Consider the following 25,200-nt stretch of genomic DNA (forward strand, 5'->3'; position numbering starts at 1 on the left):
CTTTGTCTCAGATCTAAGGCAGACCAGTATGAACTGCAAACAGACAGATGAACCTTTGCAAAAAGTAGGATAAGATGGGCATTTGGAATAAAGAGTGGTCTCAATATGAAAATAATGGGCCCGTTAAGCAAACAAAAAACCCAAAAAAACCCAAAGAACTCCAACTTTTACCCTTCTGTTCACGCATGAGCCAAATAGCCAATGAAAAACGATGTTTCTAACACAGTTAAGCAGTATGTTATTGGGAGATCACCTGGAAGTTGGTGTTTTAGGATTTATTCAGAAATAGCTTTCAAAATATGTTTCCTACTCGAATTTCAGATAAAAACTACAAAAACCTTCAACGACAAAAACAACTGGGGGTTTAAGTGGAAAATACAGAGCCTGATATGACAATTGTGGGTTTAAGTAGAAAATACAGAGCTTGATATGACAATTGTGGCTTTAAGTGGAAAATACAAAGTCTGATATGACAATTGTGGTTTTAAGTGGAAAATACAGAGCCTGATATGACAACTGTGGGTTTAAGTGGAAAATACAGAGCCTGATATGACAATTATGGATTTAAGTGGAAAATACAGAGCCTGATATGACAACTGTGGGTTTAAGTGGAAAATACAGAGCCTGATATGACAATTGTGGGTTTAAGTGGAAAATACAGAGCCTGATATGACAACTTTGGTTTTAAGTGGAAAATACAGAGCCTGATATGACAACTGTGGGTTTAAGTGGAAAATACAGAGCCTGATATGACAACCGTGGGTTTAAATGATGTTCTGACTCCATGTCTTAAACTATGTAACATACAGACAAACAAGTTTTGTAGACTCAACAAATAGTTTAATAAGTGAAAATGTATACAAGTATTGTTAAGCAAATCCCAATAATCCTAAATGTTCTAACACAAGTCCAAAAGCATAAAATATTCCAAATGATTTACAATAATCTTGAATGTTGTGATGTACCACAATGATGTAATCTAGAATGTCTTTGAATGAGTCATCAAAAATCTCAAAGTAGTGTTTTAGTCCACAAAATCCATGAGCACTCTGCAATACCAGTGAATAATTAAAATAAATAATTCCTAACAACTATAGGTGAATCCACAGATGATCATTAAACAGGAACTAATAACTGTTTAACTCATTCTAAATAATAATTTCACTTGCCTGAGGACACAATAGAATTTGCTAGGGAAAAACCCAGGTCTTGGACTCAAATCCAAGTAAACATCTTGTTAACTTCCTAGAATCATAACAAAAATAAGGTAGGCATTACCCTCGATCATGGACAAAAAATAAGCACACAATAAAGACATACTGCTGTTACTGTTGCTGTATGTGGGTTTAATGCCAATATACAACATAGATATACATAACATGGAAGATACAATTAAATAAACTTAAGAGTACATGTGAAATGAATTAGATACTTTTAGCTACATTTAATGATGCTGACCTGAAAATTGACCGAGTTACAGAGAGGATAAAATTCACCATGCTGTGTGGAATGAACTATAGTTTCTGGCATAATACCAAATAACTAAACTTCGTGTTTTGTATGGTGTGTAATCAATGTTAGAGAGACCTTAAGTTGCTATATGGATGAATTTATTTTTGTTATATATCTTTTGTTGTTCTTGCTGTTTGATATCATAGCAACTCTATCTGGCACATCAGAAGACAACAAAGGTTCATTCTTTTTAAAAGTAGTTCCTGGCACATGGACACCATGTTTGAGATGACCTGACTGAGACAACCAGACTGAGATAAGAAAAGTAAGGTTAACAAGCCAGCTATATGTCTCTACTGCATAGGTGAGAATATTAAATGAACAAACGTACTAGTAAACCTTAAAATTAGGAACTTATGCTGTAACAAAAACAGTAATTTTCCAGGAAAATCTTTCATCAGCACAAAATATAGTGACTGGTAAATCCACAAAACACTATTTTTATTTAATTTTGAAATAGCATTTACCTTTCATTTAAATACTTAAAAAATATTTTCATTTTGCACAGAAAGAATAAAAAGCCCTTGGTCCATTTAAGTTTTACTCAAACATCATATAGTACTCAAATTTAACTAGTTCATGCAGACCTGCAGCTATACATTTTATCTAACAATATTTCTATTTTATGAACATTTTCTTGACTTACAAATTGCAAATTATTCATCTGAACTCTTGAAGCCTCAGATACAAATCTGGTATAAAATTTTACCATCACTATTACAAGTTGGATTTTGGTAAGATAAACACCCATAGTCATCCAATCTTAAGACAAAGAAAGAATGCATATTTTTCTAAGTGGGAGTAAAATTACATTAAAAAAATCTAGCAATCAGATGAACTTTATTTATCAATTAAAACTTGTAAACACACCTGTAATACAACTGTAATTCAAAATGACAGCCCCATATTTGGGCACACATTTACAACTTATTTAATTTTTAAATTTGCCATGAAACTGACAAATTTATTCTGATTCAGGTGAGTTGGCACAAAATAGTGTCTTTCTTTAGACATATATGTATGTTAAATGGGTAAATGAGTCTTAACTTATTTTACATGGGTACAAAACACTGTCAGCATCTTGGTCTTGGAAATTATAAAGCTGTCTAATTGATGAAATAAATTTAAAAATCAAACACTAAGAAATATAATATTGTTGAAGTTTATACATCATTAATAAATTATATGTACTGAATGTACCATATTATCCCAAACATTTGGAGAGCAGAAAGCAGTTAAGGTAGTTTTTAAGTATCAGTTGATAAATTAATAATCTGAAATTTGTTCAGATTTTGAAGAGGTATCCTCATGTTGCTAAAAATAATAATATATTGAATGCCTGTTTATAATTTTGCTAGCAACAGATAAGCAATGTATATGTTATATGTTGGTTTTCCTCTGCATTATGTATGTATTTCTTATTATATGGACACAAATTTTAAATTTCTTGAGATAAAAAGTCCAATCCAAACCTGTGGTTACCAAAAGTCAATAGCATGAGTTATTTCCCTTGCTTTCCTTCAGCGAGCAGACAGGTACTTCAAATGAAAATAAACTTGCTTACATTGCTTACTGTTCTAACTGTACTGAAATCCATTAACATATGTTAATAACGAAACTCCTAAGGCATCTTCATGACACAAGCCCATTTACCAATTTTACTCAAAATCAGATAAAATGTAGTCAGTTGAGTTAAAACAAATTGAACCAATCAGAACTAAGATAACCTCATTATTATAAATTGATCCCACCGAATATCAAACTCTTGTAAGATCTTGATTAACTCTTTATTCCAAGCTTCATCAGAAATATGGATTCCAGAATGGTAACAAGATCAGCCAATCAGATAAAAGATCACCTCATTAACATGTGTGTATCATGCTCATTATCAAACTCTGATGAGACCATTTTAATATAAGCATATATTCCAAGTTTGATCTGAAATATGGATTCCAGAATGATAGCAATATCAGCCAATCAGATAAAAGATCACCTCATTAGCATGTGTGTATCTTGCTCATTATCAAACTTTTGTTAGGCGATGATAATTTAAGCATTTATTCCAAGTTTAATCAAAATCTGATTTAAAAATATACCTGTGCAAGTGGTTATATGCTCAGCTATGTCAAAGCTAAGACCCATCTGGAGAGACAAGAATATCTGTCTGAAAACTAAAATCAGACTATTGCGAGCTCTAGTCATCTCAGTCTTTTTGTACTCATGTGAGGCATGGACCCTGACAGCAGAATTGCAACAAAGAATCCAGTCACTTGAAATGAGATGCTACAGAACCATCCTTGGCATCTCTTACATGGACCACATCACAAATGAAGAAGTGCGTAACACCATCAGGCGCAAAGTAGGCCAATATGAGGACCTCCTCACCACCGTCAAAAAGAGAAAGCTGAAATGGTATGGCCATGTCACTAGAGCCAACAGTCTATCCACAACAGTCCTGTAGGGCAGCGTCCAGGGTGGCAGAAGGAGAGGTAGACAGAGAAAAAAGTGGACTGACAACATCACAGAATGGACCAGGAAAAGTTTTGCGGAGACACAGGCATTGGCACATGATCGAGAAAAGTGGAGGGAACTGGTCAGATGTTCAGCAGCACAGTGCCTCAACAACCACACTAGGTCATGTGACTGATGATGATGATGATGATGATGATGATGATGATGATGATGATGATGATGATATGCTCAGCCAGTCAGATGCAAGTTCAACACACTATTATGTAGAGATCTTGCTCATTATAAAACTTTTATGAGATGTTGATGATATAAGGAGTTATTCCATGTTTGATCAAAATCAGATCAAAACCATGACATACAGGGCAGTCACAAGCAATTGTTGATGGACAGTTGAATAACAAACACAGCAACATTCCATAATCTAACAGGACATTATGGTCAAGTGAGCTAAAAATAGCACAAAAAGGACATCAAAAGTATATGTTGTTCATCTAATTTAAGCATGAGTATTTCACAGGGTAAGGTTTTTAAAAAAACAGACTTTGCAGCTTATCTAAAAATATAACTACTCTTTGTGGCAAAAGACAGAAAATCTAAAGAATGTTCTTTTCAATCACTAATGTTGCCATATAAAGCAATTATGTAGAGGAAATCAAATATTTAGTTCTTAAAACATTTTTCTGATTAAGGGAATTTGAACTCACCCTTCTACTGTTCTAGAGAGTATAACAGAGTATAAGGATAAAACAACCCCACAGTAGCCATCAAGTTCAAACTGAAATGAAAATTTTAAAAAAAGATTATTTATAATTGTGGTAAAATCTTAAAGTTAGTAAAACACTAAAAGGCAAAACATGCATTTTTTAATGTTAAGAAATGCCTTGAATGATAATACTCTCATTCTTTGACAATTTAAATGAAGAGCTTGAATGAAAAAACACTTAAAAATTCCATCCAGGATGTTATGGATATTGATTTTTGTGAGTATTTTTATTAAAAATGACATTACACCTCATGATTATTTAAAAGGTGAAAACACAAAATAGGTATAGAACAAAATGAACAAAGAAAATATCTGACTTGATCTCAGGTGAATGTATCACATATATTCTTCAGCACTGGGCAAGGGTAACATGCACAGGCTTCAAAAATGCCATTGTCCTACATGAATTCTCCTCCATTTAAAATTAAATGTGGTGGAAAGCATTATTGTTAAAATTATGACATCTGGAAACAACAATATCAATTGATTGAGACGAAGAAAACAATGACAACAACAAATGATGTTAGTGATAATGATAATAATGTGTAGGGTGATTATGAGAAAATGTCAATACTCACCACTCATGCTAAATTATTTATGCATATGTGTGTGTGTGTGTGTGTGTGTGTGTGTGTGTGCATTTTCCACAGTTTTTCATATTTTATATGATTTCAAAGAAGTTAAAGAGGATGCATTCACATGAATGCTGATTAAAAATCAATTACAGAAATACAGAACTAGAACAAAATGAAAATTGCAAGCATGTTTTTCATGCCGTTTATATCATATACCTCAATTTTATTTTCACTTGCAGATAATGGTGGTTATGAAAGCTTTATATAATATACTTCCTTCACTTTCTTCTGCCAGGATATTATGTAAGAATTTTTTAAATCATATTTTCATTATCCATTTCAAAATGGAAATAGTTACTGTACAAAAGATGGTAATATATTGCTGTTTCTTTGTATCAAGCCATCCTGCAGCACTGGCATATAGTTTAAACTGTTCAAAGAAGCATACAAACAAAATTCACAGAAATCCTGCTGAAATTTTGTCACTGACATGGAAAATGGATCCAAATTTCTGATCTAGTGATTTCCACCTCCTGAACATGGTATTTTTCAGACTTTTCTCTTTCATTTCTATGTTGCTTCTCCTACTCCTCTCAAAAATGGTAGATTTCAAGAGATTATGATACAAATTGGAGATGCAAAGAGAAGCCTCTCATAACTCATTGTTTGTAATATTGACAAGATGAGTAGGAAATCAATTATTTTGTTCTCTATCATGCAAGTGCTTAATTTTAATGATAAAAATGTCATACATTATAACAAAGCTCTTAACTTTTAGAAAGCAACTATATTAAACAAATGAAACTTTTTTCTTTTGAGATAAAAAAATGCAGCCTGTGCCTCTTTAAATTGAGAAGTTTACTGAAATCTAACAAGTATCAAAGTTTCATCTTAAAGTATTCTATTAAAATAACATATGAAATTGCTGACACATCCACCAATCTCACAGTCTTGGACTATAGTGTTGTGATAGTCTCTAACTGACTAATGCATAACTGTCTGAAATGAATTTTTTAAAATTCAAAATAAGACCGTTTCTTCATTTTAACTGATGAATGCTCAAACCATATCTGATATTCCTGAGTGATAGGATGTTCAAATCAGCTATTGTGGTACAATGCTAGATGCAAGATCAGTACCATTTTTACTTAGGACAGACTAGACACCAATAGACAACTTTTGTGAAAACTCCTTGTTTAAAAAAACATCCATTCAGAATAATTAGTAATAAGATTTTCAATGTGCTCATTGTGGCCACCATATTTGAGGTCTGATCAGCACCATTTCATTCAGGACAAAATTGATGTCACATTTAGTCTTCTGTGAAACACCAAACATTTTGATATAATCTTCATTCAGGACAAAATTGATGTCACATTTAGTCTTTTGTGAAACACCATGTTGATATAATCTTCATTCAGGACAAAACTGATGTCACATTTAGTCTTCTGTGAAACACCATGTTGATACAATCTTCATTCAGGACAAAATTGATGTCACATTTAGTCTTCTGTGAAACACCATGTTGATATAATCTTCATTCAGGATAAAATTGATGCCACATTTAGTCTTCTGTGAAACACGATGTTGATATAATCTTCATTCAGGAGAAGAAGCAATAACAAGATTTCCATGATAACTGTCATGGTGGCCATACTTGATGACAGACAGACACCATTTCATCTAGAAACAATTAGACATTATAAAAAAATCTTTTCGTGAAAAATCCAGGTTGATATAACCATCCAGTCATAAGCAGTAATGATAACAAAACTGTATCGCATATTGGACTTCTGTGAAGCTATAATTTTAATTAGGACCAACTAGATCTTGGGATAAATGTGTATGTAAAGTTTCATAGCAATTCTCCAAGCAATTTAGGCAGATTCGTGATAACATACTGGTGGTAATGGATGGACATTGTAAGGCAGACAACAGGCCATCCCATAAGCTCTTTAGGTCTACAACTAGCAAAGCTAAATATATCCTGAAAATAAATTCCTAGAATAGGACAGTCACACTACCCCTCTTTCACCATATACAAATCCCATGCAAAACTTAACCAAAGATGAAGGACAGACATATCAAAGAACAAATGGACAGACAAGAGTAACATTTAACCTTTTTTCCCTTCCATGTTTGAGACTGGGCATAAACAACAGTGATGGTCAAACAAATTTTCAGGAATCCAAGATAAAATCATTTCTTCCTTTAAACTGCTGAGTGTTCAAACCATCTCTGATCTTCTGGAGTCATAACAAGAACTTCAAGATGTCTGTCCTAATCAAAAGCAGCAATAGACAGTAGATTGGCATGATAAATGTGCAGGTCAGGAGCCAAGAGAGTTAAACACAGCACTGACAGCTGGCTAGACTGACAGAAAACTCCTGCGAGATTGGCATAAAGTCCGATGTGCTAAGACTTACAGACAATCTGCTCTGTTATGTAGGGGGACATATACATGATGTATGTTCTGCTTTACAAATGCCAGATTATCAATACTGTACTGTACGTGTAAAAATAACAACCCACTTGATGTATGGTCTGCCTTACAAAGGCCAGATTATCAATACTGTACTGAACGTGTAAAAATAACAACCCACTTGATGTATGGTCTGCCTTACAAAGGCCAGATTATCAATACTGTACTGTACGTGTAAAAATAACAACCTACTTGATGTATGGTCTGCCTTACAAAGGCCAGATTATCAATACTGTACTGTACATGTAAAAATAACAACCTACCTGATGTATGTTCTGCCTTACAAAGGCCAGATTATCAATACTGTACTGTACGTGTAAAAATAACAACCAACTTAATGTATGGTCTGCTCTACAAAGGCCAGATTACCAATACTGTACTGTACGTGTAAAAATAACAACCCACTTAATGTATGGTCTGCTCTACAAAGGCCAGATTATCAATACTGTACTGTACGTGTAAAAATAACAACCTACTTGATGTATGGTCTGCCTTACAAAGGCCAGATTATCAATACTGTACTGTACGTGTAAAAATAACAACCTACCTGATGTATGTTCTGCCTTACAAAGGCCAGATTATCAATACTGTACTGTACGTGTAAAAATAACAACCAACTTAATGTATGGTCTGCTCTACAAAGGCCAGATTATCAATACTGTACCGTACATGTAAAAATAACAACCCACTTAATGTATGGTCTGCTCTACAAAGGCCAGATTATCAATACTGTACTGTACGTGTAAAAATAACAACCTACTTGATGTATGGTCTGCCTTACAAAGGCCAGATTATCAATACTGTACTGTACGTGTAAAAATAACAACCTACTTGATGTATGGTCTGCCTTACAAAGGCCAGATTATCAATACTGTACTGTACATGTAAAAATAACAACCCGCTTGATGTATGGTCTGCCTTACAAAGGCTAGATTATCAATACTGTACTGTACATGTACAAATAACAACCTACTTGATGTATGGTCTGCCTTGCAAAGGCCAGATTATCAATACTGTACTGTGTGTGTAAAAATAACAACCTACCTGATGTATGTTCTGCTTTACAAAGGCCAGATTATCAATACTGTATTGTATGTGTAAAAATAACAACCTACCTGATGTATGTTCTGCTTTACAAAGGCCAGATTATCAATACTGTACTGTATGTGTAAAAATAACAACCTACCTGATGTATGTTCTGCTTTACAAAGGCCAGATTATTAATACTGTATCGCATGTGTAAAAATAACAACCTACCTGATGTATGTTCTGGTTTACAAAGGCCAGATTATCAATACTGTACTGTATGTGTAAAAATAACAACCTACTGATGTATGTTCTGCTTTACAAAGGCCAGATTATCAATACTGTATTGTATGTGTAAAAATAACAACCTACCTGATGTATGTTCTGCTTTACAAAGGCCAGATTATCAATACTGAACTGTACGTGTACAAATAACAACCTACCTGATGTATGTTCTGCTTTACAAAGGCCAGATTATCAATTCTGAACTGTACGTGTAAAAATAACAACCTACTTGATGTATGGTCTGTTTTACAAAGGCACATTATCAATACTGTACTGTATGTGTAAAAATAACAACCCACCTGATGTATGTTCTGCTTTACAAAGGCCAGAAGATCATCAAAATCTTTAAATGTGTATATCATAATCTGAAACGGAAACATATACCACAAGGTAAGAATGCTAGTTGCTTCAAGCAATTTATTTGTACAAGCTCTGATACATGCAAAGTTTTAACAAAGCAAAGTTAATAATTTTTTGATAGAATAGGATTTGTCCTTTTTTATGTTCAGAAAGAGAGTGTATATTACTGTTGCTATACTTATGATCAGTTTTCCATCATAATAAAACATCAGTGACAATTTCAGAAAAAATGTATATACTAATAAAATAATGATGATAAAATAAGGTCCAGCAGACAGAACCATGGAATTAAAATACAATTAAAATGTTATAAGACTAGAAACACAAATTCTGGCTATCCGAACTCAAACTTGATAGATGGTATTATTAGTTTGTGTGAAGTTACATATAAATAATAAAGATCACTGAAAGATGCCAATATTAAAGCAAACAAAATAGTAGTGTCTAAAATCCTTGTGCAGGCTGAATGTCATTATGAAAATTTTAATTTGTTTTTGTATTGTTGCACTCTAAAAGTTGTAAGTTTGGTCCTTTTAGAACCATGAAAGTTAGCAAGTACTTATTATGAAGTAAAAAGGTATTCAATTTATTCTGAAATATATTTGTGACCCAGAGCAAAATGCCTGATATCACCCTCAATGTCTGGCTAAATATAATATTGAGTATTGACAGCTTCCACTTTGCACCCAAAATATCCATTGGCAACCCTCAAAAAATCTATACTTTTTTTCAGACATACTGTAGGAGAAGTAATAGAGAGAAAAGGAATGAGAAAAGTCATCAAAATAAATAGATGGGCAGTTAAGCAGGTGGAATGTGACTCATCAAGGTTTGAGTGCAATTTCAGTATAAATAACAAAATATCTGCAGGACTGTTGAGTGTTTATGTTTTCAATCATGAACTCATACTTTTATTAAATTATTTCCTTAGAACAGTTAAAATGATGTCACAACAGTACAGACTGATGATATGCAAAAAGTCACTTAATTACCATTTTTAATACATCTGTCAAGCATGATGCATGCTTTCTCTTGGTTTTATCTATTCATGCTCATTAGCAAATGATTCTGATTACATCTCAGAATGAAAGGTGGATAATTAGGGTTCAGCAACAAATTCCAGTACAAAATGGATAATGAAAATATGATTAAAAAATCATTACTAAAATCCCGACTGAAGAATATACAGGATTTATAATAAAATTTGTATCATCATCAGATGCAACATCAGATTCTCCAAAATTGAGACATGAAAATGGTCTGAAAGAAATGCTTGCAGTTTTTATTTTGTTGGAGCTGAAAATCTTTATTTCACCAGCTTTCATGTGAAGGAGTCCATATTTAACTTCTTAAAAAAATGACAAATATTAAAAGTTATGGAAAGAGTTGTGGAAATGAAATTTTATAAATATTTATCTTAATTTGTGCTCTGCACATTGCAGTAAATATCAGAATCCTCTTCTGATATCTTCCTATGATACCACTACGTTGTTATTTGGATTATTTTTGCTGGTGCTATTATTTTAAAAACAAATTGTATTAATGTTTCATTTATGATGAATTCTGGGTAGAACAGTGGCATTTAATATTGATGTGTATCACTATTTTTGATTGCTGAAGATATCCATGCTCACTCCAACCTCAGGAAACTAGTCAGTCAAGAGTATATTTCTTGGTTCCTTTCTTCCGACACCTACTGTTAGTCACACATGCAAGAAATGGCTGACAATTTCTTTTTACTTGACTGAACAAATTACAGTTCATAGCACACAATGATTTAAAAGATTATTTTGCAGAGATCAAAAACAGTATGGAAACTTTGAATTATTTATTTCATAATTTACACATGTAAAGGTTGATAAGTCTTTTTCCTAAGTGTATTTTATTTTGTCACTGCTTCTTCTGAACTAATTTCACTACCCCCATTATACAAACTCTCACATTGACCTACATTATGGACATATGTGTACATCAAGAACTAGATAAATGTATACAGTGAAACTGATTCATTTCTCAATGCTCAATTATTCTAAAGCCATGATTGAGAGAGATATACCAACTGCAAGTTTATTCTAAATTTACTGAACAACATATTTTGACCACATTGCAATGACCTTTCCAGATGATAAATGGGTTCATGCCGCGATGGAAATTGTTCCTTTTCTTTCAGTCACTTTCTTGATATAAAAAGATAATAGCAAAGCCATTGTCATTCACTTCCTTACATAAAAAGATGCAAGCAAGGCTCTTTCAGTCACTTCCTTGACAAAAAGAGATGCAAGCAAAGCCATTTTCATTTACTTCATTGACATAAAAAGATGTGAGCAAGGCCTCTTTCAGTCACTTCTTTGACACAAAAAGATGTGAGCAAAGCCTCTTTCAGTCACTTCCTTGACATACAAGTTGCAAACAAGGCCTCTTCCAGTCACTTCCTTGACATACAAGATGCAAGCAAGGCCTCTTTCAGTCACTTCCTTGACATACAAGATGCAAGCAAGGCCTCTTTCAGTCATTTCCTTGACATTAAAATATCCAAGCTAAGCCTCTTTCAGTCATTTCCTTGACATTAAAAGATATGAGCAAAGCCTCTTTCAGTCATGCAGCCAGCAACTTAATCCCAATAGAATTAAGTCTTTGATCCATCACATTCTAAGGATCCAAGGAATGTAACCAATTACCTTTATTATTCTTTTTTTTTTTGAAGATAATACAATTATTCTGATTCTGCAGCCCATTTCAAATTTGGGCACAACAAAATTGGGAAACATGGATTTCAATTTCTATGGTACAAAGTTAGGTTTAGTGGATTTCAGTTTCTATGGTACCAATTTTAGTGGATTTCAGCTTTTAGAGACAGATAAGAGCCTTTTGAGGTGCAAAAAGAAAAGACAAAAAATTAACTATTTTCTTACTAGCTAGAAGAATGCGGTACTGAGAGAGATTCTTATGGTTTTACTTTATCCACTGGCTTGGTGCTTGTGTTGATGTACAATGCAATATGTTTCCTGTCACCATATCATCACCAAAATACCTAATGAATCACTAGCTGTTGAGTAACTCAGGGAATGGTTTATCTCAGTTTTATGTGAAGAATAATTAAGATACTTTTCATTCCTTGCTTAAATGTCATGGATGCTTACATTCAACTACTTGAGAAGATTAATTTCTATATATAGGATGTTTTGTTAGAACACACATGTACATCAACCAGTCTAAATACTGATTGGGATATTTAACGAAGTCACATCTCTGTAGTATATACAAAATCAACATAATACATTGTGTAATGTGTGGTACACACAATTAATTCTGGCTCTTTTCTACATTCTACTAAATAGTCTCTTGCACCTAAAAGAGATGTAGAAAAAAACTCCTGATACATTTTTCATAATTTTGTCATTCCAATCTGACAATCTCACTTAAAATTTTCAAATTTGGATGCATCCAAAAGACTACAAATTTACCAAGTTTAAGTAGAAAATGTGCCCAATTTGGAGCATTGGCCAAATTAGAATATTATCGCTGGAAGGTTTTAAAAGAATGTAACTGTTGTTTTAAAGCATTCAGATATTTATTGTACTGATCTCTGCTACCAAGGCAACAGATTGAGTCATAGTTAAAATATCAAAAAATGTGAATATCTTTGGAATCTTGCAAAACACAATTCTGCAGTTTAAAGGGTGCAAGCTTTAAAATACATTTACACTGATCACTATGTCAGAGGGGAGAAATTGTCATCAACACATCAGGTACTCACAGTCTCTATCAAGTCATCTGATCTAAATCTCCCCATTCCAGACACAAGTGTTCTCCCTGAGGGCCTGCAGTACAAAGAAGCAATTATACAAAATAAGCAAAGCACCTTCAGATGTAAGTTCTAATGAGGTAATTCATATTGTGACCCCCAACTGGGTAAATGACATACCTTCTAGTGTGGTACATAAGTATACCAAGTTTCATTGCTAGGTCTTAAGTGGAATTACAGTTGCAGAGCAAAATGATAAGTGTGATGGAAAATGTAAAATACTGAACCTTGACATTGACCTTAAAGATGTGACACCAATGCAGTAAAAAACACACCTTCTATTGGTGATATACAAGCATACCAAGTTTTACCATTTAACCTGAAATGGTTGTAATATTACATTGTAGAAGGCAAAGTGCAATGGAAACATATTAGGACACAACAATGACTTTGAAGACTGGACCCCAGTCCCAAAAATAAAACTTTGGTATGTGTCACAAGCAATGATGATGTATAAGTAAACAAACTTTATACTTTAATCTCAAATGTTATAGAGCAGAAAGGAAAGTGTTATACAAAATGTAAAATTTTGATTTATGGTCTTGACCTTGAAGATATAACCTTCAAGTGAGAGCGTATAAGTACACCAAGCTTCATCTTTTAATCTCAAACATATTTAAGGTTATGGACTGAAAGAAAAGTTTGATGGAAAACAAAAAATACATAACTATGACCTTGACCTTAAATAAAAGACCCAATCTGGTACATGAGACACCTGCTAGTAATGATTTATAGGTATATCAAGTTCATCCTTTAATCTCAAATGATTTGGCATTTAGGTTGATGGATGGGCAGAAGTGCAGCTACTATGTTCTCCACTTTCTTTGAGAAGGTGGGTGGACAATAAAGAGATGAATCAATCGATAGATGTATGGACAGAGCAATGAATAAATCCTAATGATAATGAAAAAATGCTGATGGTAATGATCAATTATAATGGTAATGAATAAATGCTAATGGTGATGGATAAACGCTAATGGTAATGGACAAATGCTCATGGTAATGGATAAATGCTAATGGTATAGATGAATGCTAATGGTAATGGATGAATGCTAATGCTCATGGAAATGGATAAATGATAAAAGTTATGAATTAATGTTAATGGTAATGGACAAATGCTAATGGTAATTAATAAATGATAAAGTTAATGATTAAATGATAATGGTAATGGATGAATGCTAATGGTAATGGATGAATGCTAATGTTAATGGATGAATGCTAATGCTAATGGTAATGGATAAATGCTAATGGTAATGGACAAATGCTAATGGTAATGGACAAATGCTAATGGTAATTAATAAATGATAAAAGTAATGATTAAATGATGAATGCTAATGCTAATGGTAATGGATAAATGCTAATGGTAATGGATAAATGCTAATGGTAATGAATGAATGCTAATGCTAATGGAAATGGATAAATGATAAAAGTTATGAATTAATGGTAATGGACAAATGCTAATGGTAATTAATAAATGATAAAGGTAATGATTAAATGATAATGGTAATGGATGAATGCTAATGGTAATGGATAAATGCTAATGGTAATGGACAAATGCTAATGGTAATTAATAAATGATAAAAGTAATGATTAAATGATGAATGCTAATGCTAATGGTAATGGATAAATGCTGAACAAAAAGTTATATTTACACACTATTTAACTTATGACTCCAAATCTTTTGAGACATCAAAAAAGAAAAGTTACATTGATACATATTGAACTCAAAATGAATGTAACCTTCACAAAATTATATTATTCTTTTACTTATCTATGCTTTTTTTGTTTCACATATAAATATTTCAAATTAGATCATATTTGGTGAAGAGAAATTAGAAGGTGAAACAAAAAGATAATGCCAACTGTTGTGCACAATCACATGTATATCAGAAAAATCACATATCTATAACTAATTATAACTATGAACATATTTAATTTTCTGTTAAAAATTTTACTCGATTAAGATATCCTGCTTTAATTGCTTGTCTTGAAGCAACATCACCATTACAGTCTAAATGCATTCAAAGTGCATTCAAAGATGACTGTAGTCAGTAAAGATGCATTTATATTATTATGATGTGTGGAGACTGCCAAGATGACAACCAATATCCAACTAGATTGTAGATAATACACAAATGCTTAAGAAATGCATGAATGGTAAATGCTTAAATTATAAAAGACAAACAATGAACTTTCAGCTAAAATACAAATGCAAAATTAATTTTCTAGCCAAAAAGATGTTTTTAGGTCCATAGCTGTCACAATTATGGTTCCAACTGTGCCTGGAAATGGTAAATAAAGAACAAGAAACAGCTCTTTTTGACCAATCTTCTTTATGTTTCACTAATTCATTTTTCATTTTTAGCAGATACAAGAATCCAATTTAGCTATATCCTTGCATACTTTTAAACTAATAAGTAATCTTTATCAGTGAAGAATGGAATTCTTGTGAAGGGTGTTGGTGATACTTACAAAGTTACAACAGCTTGCTTCTTCTGTCCAGCTCTCCAAAAGATTTTACTCAAACCTGTGGCTAGTGCACTGGACCTTTCTTCATTATTAGGATCACCACTACAATAAAAATCATTATATTTATTCTTCAATGATTTCAAAAACTTTTAATGTAGAAAGAATTTAACGGAAATGATTTCATTATTTTGGCAATACACAGGCATGTTTTTGCTTGAAACAGTGGACTGGATTAAACCCTGTATGCACAACATAACAACAAACATTCAAATAATATTCAGTTGAACCTGATTTATCAAATGTATAGCTAAATTAAATGCAAATTAAGGCTAGAGTTACACAATAATTATAGGTTATTCCACACGTCATGTGCCTGACTGTGAGTGCCAAAACCATTCAATGCCACATGAATGGAGACCAATAATTCTTAATACTTATTATCAAGTATAATGCTGTATATACATGGCTCCCCAATTTGTCTTTAGTTATTTGCAAAAAAAATGGTTAAAAAGAAGTTATTATTTGAAGTAAGCTGGAACTTTCTTCTTAATTCATCACTGTCCATGAAAGTGATCACATGTAACATGCAGGGCTTTTTTCTCTTTTCCTGCTAAAATAGCACTTCTATAGAATGATTTTACTCACAATGATTCAGCAATGAATAGAATTTAATGCCAGTATTAAAATATCAAAGCCAGTAAATGCATTTGAAACAATATAATCAAGGAGCTTTGACTTCTGTAACAATTAAGGAGAGGATCCTTCCTGATCAAAATATTGACACAAGTAGGGTAATGTGATGCAACTGGGCTGAAGAAAGAATGAACCTAAATTCAGTTTTATGCATAACTAGTGCTATTTTTATTCACAATCAGATGACCTCAGTGATGTTTAATTACTCTGCTCCACAAAGCACATATCAGAGGATTAAAAAGCATAAAATTAATTAGAAACCAAACACAATCTAGACCTTTTACATGGATATATTTGTGTGCACTTACAGCAACATGGCATCCCATATGACAGAGTGGAATGAACAATTTATTTTATGCAAATTTTGTGAAAATTTTTAAGGATTTGATTTTGTTTTTAAAACAAAACCATTCTGTTGTGACCAATCTCTGTGGTATATATGTAATATGGAGAAAAAAGAAATCCTGACAAGGGAGGAAAAATATGACTGGCTGTATACAGGAAGTGGCTGTTTAAAAGAAGTTACCATAATGAAAGGTTGCACAATACTTACTATCTACTGAGTGGGATTTTATTCTTGGAGAACAAGAGCTCTTGCAGCATACAGGCCTGGACAGAGGCAAGAACACCACAAGGACCACCCTGAATGGACAGACACAAAACAGTTATATGTGTCAAACACTTTAATGTCAGTTCTCTCCCTCTCTATAGTGTATATATTCTCTAACCTTAATAATACAACATTACCTCAAAAAGGCCTGACTAATTCCTATCTGATGCTCATTAAAAAGTTGCAACTGTTATCTTATTATAAGTATGATCCTTACTGAAAGGGGAGGGATCCGAGAAAAGACAGACCTTATGGTTTACTGAAAGGGGAGGGATTCAAGAGAGGACAGACCTTAAAGTTTACTGAAAGGGGAAGGATTTGAGAGAAAAGAGACCTTAAGGTTTACTGAAAGGGGAGGGATTTGAGAGACAACAGACCTTAAGGTTTACTGAAAGGGGAGGGATTTGAGAGAAAACAGACCTTAAGGTTTACTGAGAGGGGAGAGATTTAAGAGAAAACAGACCTTAAAGTTTACTAAAAGGGGTGATTTTAGAGAAAATAGACCTTAAGGTTTACTGAAAGGGGAGGGATTTGAGAGAAAACAGACCTTACAGTTTACTAAACGGGGTGATTTGAGAGAAAATGGACCTTAAGGTTTACTGAAAGGAGAGGAGCATGAGAAAAAACAAACTTTGATGTTTAATGAAAGGAGAAGGGTGTGAGAGAAAACGGATTTTAAAATATTTGCCAACAGAATAAAAAGAGAAAGATAAACATCTGATGATTTTGAAAATGTTTATGGTTTGAGCCTTTCACATCTTGTAATATTTTCTCTGCTATATGTAACCAAGATCCAAATTAAGCAATGTAAAACAGCAAATCTCTATCCCTGAACTAATTTCTTTTGCATGGTATGTCTGTTGATAAGTTTTCTTCAAAATTTAATCAAACCATGATTGTTAGTAAAACAGGAATTAATCATATGTGACACAAATCAATGCTTAAGATAATATTTTCAGAGCATCTTAAATTTGCAAAACTTCTGTACAATTCAGAACAAGGTTCAGGATTTAATCATCAGAAGAAAGGTTCCGGGAATTAAATAAATTACTGAAAAAAAAAATAGGGACATCTGCTAAATGGTCCTCACACATATAAAATCATTCTTTCACTGTAAGATTTTCATCTTTTGTAGTACACCACTCCCTCAATAACTTGTGCCCTGATAACTCATGAACTCGCTTATAACATGGGGTCATAAGTGGTTCCCATTTTGTAAACCAGAAAATACAAAAAAAACTGATCCCTATTTGTTGAACTTGAAGAAAATCGCATTCAAAATTGGTAATGGAAACTCTGATATATTACTCATTTTGTCATCAAAAACGGAAATTTTAATCAACATTATGAATTATGAAATACTAACTTTTAATTGTTATGTTTAGGTTCTTAATAAACACAACAAGAAAAGAGTGAAGACAACAAGCTTTGTAAAATTTAACAAATAATTTATTTCTCTAGAAAAACAAGGTAAAAATGAGAAATTGATCTTATCGTTTTGCGAATCAAATCCCAAAAATAACCAAGAATAATCGAAGAAATAAAAATAGAAGTCCTAGAAATAAAAAGTCCTAAATGAATCTGAGTTGGAGTCCTGATAAAAAATCCAAGATGGAGGATGATGATGTATGCTGTGGTCATTGTTGTCCTGATGTGTCAACAGTTCCTTGTTGAACCACAGAAAATAATATTCCAGTTTTGAATTCCGAATAAGATTTCAATAAATGTTTTTATCCAAGAATTCTGTATGAGCACTTAAATATTCCCAGGGAAAAGAATTAATAATTCCATAAAATAGAATTTCAACTCAAACTGGTCACAACAAAACACCTTTAAATGTTAATGGTTTATAGCCCAACTGACTAAATTCTCTATAGAAAAAGGTTCTACATTAATTTAAGACACATAACAGATTCCCGTGTGAGGGTCACATGATCATGTTTCTAGAACAACACAGAAGCTTTACATGCCTAATATCACATACTCCCAGTATGGTCTTGATTTCATTCTATGAATCTTACACAAAAGAATAATAAAAAGAAAATTTTACAAAGATGTTTACTTCAACTCACTGATTTCTGAATCAAGGTCAGGAACTAGGTCAGCAAATAGATACAAAGTTTCTATTATTAGGTGTTTATCAAAAAAACAGTCAGGTCAAACTAATTCTAGTAAATAAAGTTACATTACAATAGCATGTAACGGAATAAGAAAATTAAAACTAACAAATAAACAATTAAATTAAATTAAATATAAATTAAATCAAATATACATAACATAATAAAAAGTCATATAATTTGTTACATTTTCTTTTCAGATGACATTCTTAGAACAATATTCAAGGACATTTCAATCAATGAAAATGTCACTTAAGCCTAGTGGAGGCAGTACTTTAATCAATAAATACCAATTAAATTTTTTTATCAATTGAAATGTGTGTTCTAGCTCTATCTTTTAGTTCCTTTAAAGTGTAATCATCATAAATGCAATGTGTCCTCTTGTAATTAAACAAAAAATTTTTCAATCTACTGTAACAGCTATAAAAGTGTCTGTTTCATTGAAATTTTAAGGACGCCTGTTTCAGTGAAGAGTTAAGGGTGCCTGTTTCAGTGAAGAGTTAAGGGTGCCTGTTTCAGTGAAGAGTTAAGGGTGCCTGTTTCAATAGTTTTAATACTTTCAATTATGTCAGAGATTTGGATGAATGTTTTGCCATACTGTACAATTTTGTAAGCTACAAACTTAACAAAATTTGCAAACTTAAATACAGTTTATTTTGTAAAAAGAGCTCAAAGAAACCAAGTGAACAGCAACTGGTTTAAGAGTCATTCAATACTCACCTTTTTCTGTACAATTCCAAATTTGAGACCAGGAGTATCACAGAAACAAAAGCTTTGTAATCTCCATTCATCATTGAAGTTCTGCAATGCTGTACCAAATACAAGTGTCTTTAGTTCCTGAAACAGAAAAGAAATCTTCAGCTACATTACCGGTATATTGATTGTAAGCATAATCTATTCTTTCAGTCATTTATTTAAGAAATCTCTCAATGTTAAACTTGTAAAATACACACTCTTTTAAAAACACAACCTAGCTAAAGAGACCAATCACTGAAATGTCTGATTTTGTACTTGGATACTATACAAGCTCAAAAATCTGTCACCTGTCTTCATAGACAATAATTGCTAAAATTGGGTAATTTATCAGGCTCACTAATAAAAAGTTTGCTAGCTCAACTCTGGCCAAGATCAACTTTGGCCAGTTGTTGTTGTGTATATTCTGGCAAAATGTAATTTACTCCCAATGCCTTCACACTGTATATCCTTTCATGTACTGATATGACAAAGATCACTATGCTGGATTCTCCTAGTCAAAGATCAATGATCTTTTATTAAGATACATTACAGTATATTTTCTCCTTTTTTGTCTTTTGTTTTTCAAATCTTGTGGCTGTTTTCATCAAAACCACATTTCTTTTTTAAGTGAACATGATTACTTATTGTTATCACGTTTTTATTCTAAAATTCTTTTCTTCTCCAAACCTCTGTGTAAAAGATTTGGAGTTTGGATTTTTTTAATGTAGGTTCAGTCATATCGCTTTGATGTCTGCAATGTGACAGTTTATAGTGACGTCGAGCACTTGGGCATCATGCCGCAGACATGTAGCATGATGCTCCAACCAGTCCCATTATCCTGACACCAGGCTGAGCAGTCCTAACACTAACTTCTTAATGCTGAGTGCCAAGCAAGTCAGCTGGTAGCACCATTTTTACAAGTCTTTGTTATGAATTGGCCAGGGTTCGAACCTGCAACCTCCCACATCTGGGACAGATGCTCAAACCTCAAGGCCACCAGAGCAGTTGTGTAAAAGACAAGTCAAGATAAGAATTTAATGAACTGAATATTGTACTAGTTTGGACCTCATTACATTTTTTAATTGTATATTTTATTTATAACTACTGAGTGAAATGAAGTAGATCAATTGTATTGAATGTGCTTCAGTGTAGACTATTCTGTACTGACAATAAATGTTGAATGTGCTTCAGTGTTGACTATTCTGTATTGACAATAAGTGTTGAATGTGCTTCAGTGTAGACTATTCTGTATTGACAATAAATGTTGAATGTGCTTCAGTGTAGACTATTCTGTATTGACAATAAATGTTGAATGTGCTTCAGTGTAGACTATTCTGTATTGACAATAAATGTTGAATGTGCTTCAGTGTAGACTATTCTGTATTGACAATAAATGTTGAATGTGCTTCAGTGTAGACTATTCTGTATTGACAATAAATGTTGAATGTGCTTCAGTGTAGACTATTCTGTATTGACAATAAATGTTGAATGTGCTTCAGTGTAGACTATTCTGTATTGACAATAAATGTTGAATGTGCTTCAGTGTAGACTATTCTGCATTGACAATAAATGTTGAATGTGCTACAGTGTAGACTATTCTGTACTGACAATAAATACTGAATGTGCTTCAGTGTAGACTATTCTGTATTGACAATAAATGTTGAATGTGCTTCAGTGTAAACTATTCTGTATTGACAATAAATGTTGAATGTGCTTCAGTGTAGACTATTCTGTATTGACAATAAATGTTGAATGTGCTTCAGTGTAGACTATTCTGTATTGACAATAAATGTTGAATGTGCTTCAGTGTAGACTATTCTGTATTGACAATAAATGTTGAATGTGCTTCAGTGTAGACTATTCTGTATTGACAATAAATGTTGAATGTGCTTCAGTGTAGACTATTCTGTATTGACAATAAATGTTGAATGTGCTTCAGTGTAGACTATTCTGCATTGACAATAAATGTTGAATGTGCTACAGTGTAGACTATTCTGTACTGACAATAAATACTGAATGTGCTTCAGTGTAGACGATTCTGTACTGACAATAAATGTTGAATGTGCTTCAGTGTAGACTATTCTGTATTGACAATAAATGTTGAATGTGCTTCAGTGTAGACTATTCTGTATTGACAATAAATGTTGAATGTGCTTCAGTGTAGACTATTCTGTATTGACAACAAATGCATGATATGATGAAAACAGAGGACTAAGTACTTAAAACACCCACTAAGTACTTAAAACACCCACTAAGTACTTAATAGCAACCACTAAGTGTTTGACAATGTCCTAAAAGTAGAAAATGTACAGGCTCCTCCTACACAATGTATTTGCACAGAAAACCATGAGCTAAATATAAAAAGGATATTTGATTCTAGCAAGTTAATAATGGATAAGTTTCACTGTGGGGGAAAATACTTTCCTGCAAGATGAAATATATCCATTATTCACTCAGAACATTCAAATTTTATTTTTATTTTATCCTCAAATGTAATATCAGCTGTTTAAAGTTTATGTTCTGTATTCAGTATATACTCACAAAGAAAGTATCACAGGTAAAATAATTTTCTTTCCTTATTCAAGGGTAATGAGGAACATAAATTTTTTAAATATACTGAGGAATTTGAATCTGGTACTCCTGTCTAACAGGTTGCCATGTTTATCATTTGACTGAGCAATTCACAATATGGTGGATGAAATTCTTTGGTCATAATATTATCAATGTCTAATGGCTGAAGTGAAAAAATATGTTAGCTAATTCATTCCAGTGAATTATCAAAGTTATTTCCCTTGGAAAAGCCAGTACTATAGAGACTAGCATAAAACAGATAATACTGATATTTACCCATCATTGCATATTGATAATATTTGTTGTCATAATTTTGTTTAAATTACATTTTCTTACAATTCATAAAGAAAAAATTAAGCACATTACCATCAACTGAATCAAAAACAAGGAGGATAACAGATTCTTAAAAATTGTAAAATATTACAATACAGGTTGGAGGAAAGGTCCAAGAAAACTATATCAATGAATAATCTTTAGATGGCAGTCAATAGTGTCTCTTTGAAAATTATACTGCATATAAATATGAGCCCTTCCACAGGGCATTTTACACAGTATATCATACCAAGACATGGGACACATCACTCAATTACCTAGACCACCTTCACACCCCACCCTATAAATAATGAACACTTATTTTAATGATTATGAACTTACTGTAGCTGTCTGTACATCTATAGGTTTGGAGTCCAGGGGATTTTTAATCACTGCTTGGGTTTTTGTCCTTGGACCCAAATTTAACTTGGCAACATCAATTTCAAGGTCATCTACATCACCAATTTCTACATCCCCAACTTTTGTAGGCTGACTGCTGCTGCTGCTTGTAGAAATAAGAAAATTTTCATGTAAAGATGAAATATCACAAATAATTTAGTTCACATTTGTGACAACTTTAGGTGTTGATTAGTGTAGTTCAGTGACATATGCAGTGTTAATTCAGACATAGCTTGTGCTATTCCCAGGTGACAGCATATGCACTCAACGTCATAGACACTGCCTGTATTACACCCAGGTGACAGCATATGCATTCAATATCACAGACACTACCTGTATTACACCCAGGTGACAGCATATGTACTCAACATCACAGACACTGCCTGTATTACACCCAGGTGACAGCATATGCACTCAACGTCAAAGACACTGCCTGTATTACACCCAGGTGACAGCATATATGCAAATTAGTATGTTACTTACTGTGTTTTATTACACAATGCACTGGAATCTATCTGTTACATAAACAGATTCTTTTGTTCGTAATGACAAACCCATCTTTACAGTGCATTGTTACATTATAATCCATTTATGTTCACATCTGGTCTGAGTACTGTTTGCTGTGATACACTCAATCATACTACTGGACTATACCTACAATCGACCGACCTCTGAAAACGAGAACAGAAACAGCTACAATTAGTTGAATGATGGCTAATCCTTCTGTTGTTTTTCAAATGTACCAATAAAATAGTTTTGCTGAACATCAGAGAAAACTGATTACCTTTGAAGTACCGATTGCTGTGTATAAATTGAAAACAAATGGAAAAAATCTCAATCAGAATTATATACTGTCAACAGTGCAACTTTATCACGGGTACATGTAAGTTAGATGTTGCGTGTTCATCGTCTCATCCTAAGAGTAAGTTAACAAAATTAATAGCATTTGAATTTAGTGCAAATTCATCCGACAACACAGCCTCTGAACCTGATATTAAACCTGGCAGTCCAACATGATATCATGATGAATGGGTCAAAAGTTCCCAAAAATTTGTTAACAGCTGGAAACTTGGGCATCCATGGCTGAGATATGATACAAAGTTAAAGCAGATGTTCTGTGATATATGTATCAAGGCACAAGTCAATTCATTTACAACTGGTTGTGATATTTTTAAAGAATGAGTGTGTCACCAAACAGGAATCTAGGCAGGGTAAGTAATATATGTTCATTTTGCTCATTGATCTTCTACTTTGACAACAGTCATACCTATGCACTATAGGTGATGCGGGATGCAAAGACCATGGAAGCAGTGCAAAAAGATCATGTAACAATTTATTTGTAATATTATGGCTGTACTGCTTGTTGTCAATAAAGTAATAACTATCCCATCTTTTCCAATTTTCAATGCCTATTATTAAAAGACTTGGAAAAATATCCACTACTTGTTTTGGTGACATTTTTGAAAATTGGCAATAAAATTTTGAGGTTGGTGGGTTTTTTTGTGACAACTTTTTAAAAGCCAATACCATCCCTGAAATCCATCTCCTTATGAAGCTGTCGAACAACCTGGAAAAATAACCTTTTGCACCATGGGCAAAGGTCCCACCAGATCAAGTTGAGCCTGTTAGGATAAAAGATATCTGAGATAAAAGCTGGAAAAGTATTCTCAGATCTCCATCCCTCGGTATTGATAATAACAGTAAAAGAACAGTTTTGCTCATATGCAATGTTTGTGGTGATGTCCTAACTTTTGAGCCAAGATGTAACACAAATTCATTGGTGTGGGGTTATTTTCAATTTGAGGTACAGATAGCCCACCTAATAAAGGACGTCAGAGTTAATATATCATCCTTTCCCTCTTTTGAAGGGCAAGAAGATGTGTTGTCTCTCTTTTGACACAATGGCTCAGTCTTGCTTATGTAAAGAACTACCGTCCAGTTTCTAATCTCCCATTCATATAAAAAATCTTAGAAAAGGTTGTTCTATCCCAGCTTGTATCTCATCTCAATTCAA

At 33.0% G+C, this 25,200-nt stretch overlaps 1 protein-coding gene across 1 annotated transcript in view; it reads right to left on the reverse strand.

The window, feature by feature from the left end:
* The window catches only part of LOC149779430 (putative ubiquitin carboxyl-terminal hydrolase MINDY-4), an 87,595-nt gene that overhangs the window by 31,773 nt on the left and 30,622 nt on the right, over positions 1-25,200 (reverse strand). The window contains exons 6-12 of the mRNA XM_089940091.1: positions 23,130-23,289; positions 19,890-20,006; positions 16,996-17,084; positions 15,753-15,851; positions 13,233-13,296; positions 9,415-9,480; positions 4,689-4,759 (exon numbers count right to left, since the gene is read on the reverse strand). Coding sequence (XP_089796217.1) covers positions 4,689-4,759; positions 9,415-9,480; positions 13,233-13,296; positions 15,753-15,851; positions 16,996-17,084; positions 19,890-20,006; positions 23,130-23,289 — 666 coding nt within the window. The remainder of the gene's footprint in view (positions 1-4,688; positions 4,760-9,414; positions 9,481-13,232; positions 13,297-15,752; positions 15,852-16,995; positions 17,085-19,889; positions 20,007-23,129; positions 23,290-25,200) is intronic.

Source organism: Sinohyriopsis cumingii, chromosome 17 (genome assembly GCF_028554795.1).
Source record: "Sinohyriopsis cumingii isolate HCF-2022 chromosome 17, ASM2855479v2, whole genome shotgun sequence".
NCBI lineage: Eukaryota > Metazoa > Mollusca > Bivalvia > Unionida > Unionidae > Sinohyriopsis > Sinohyriopsis cumingii.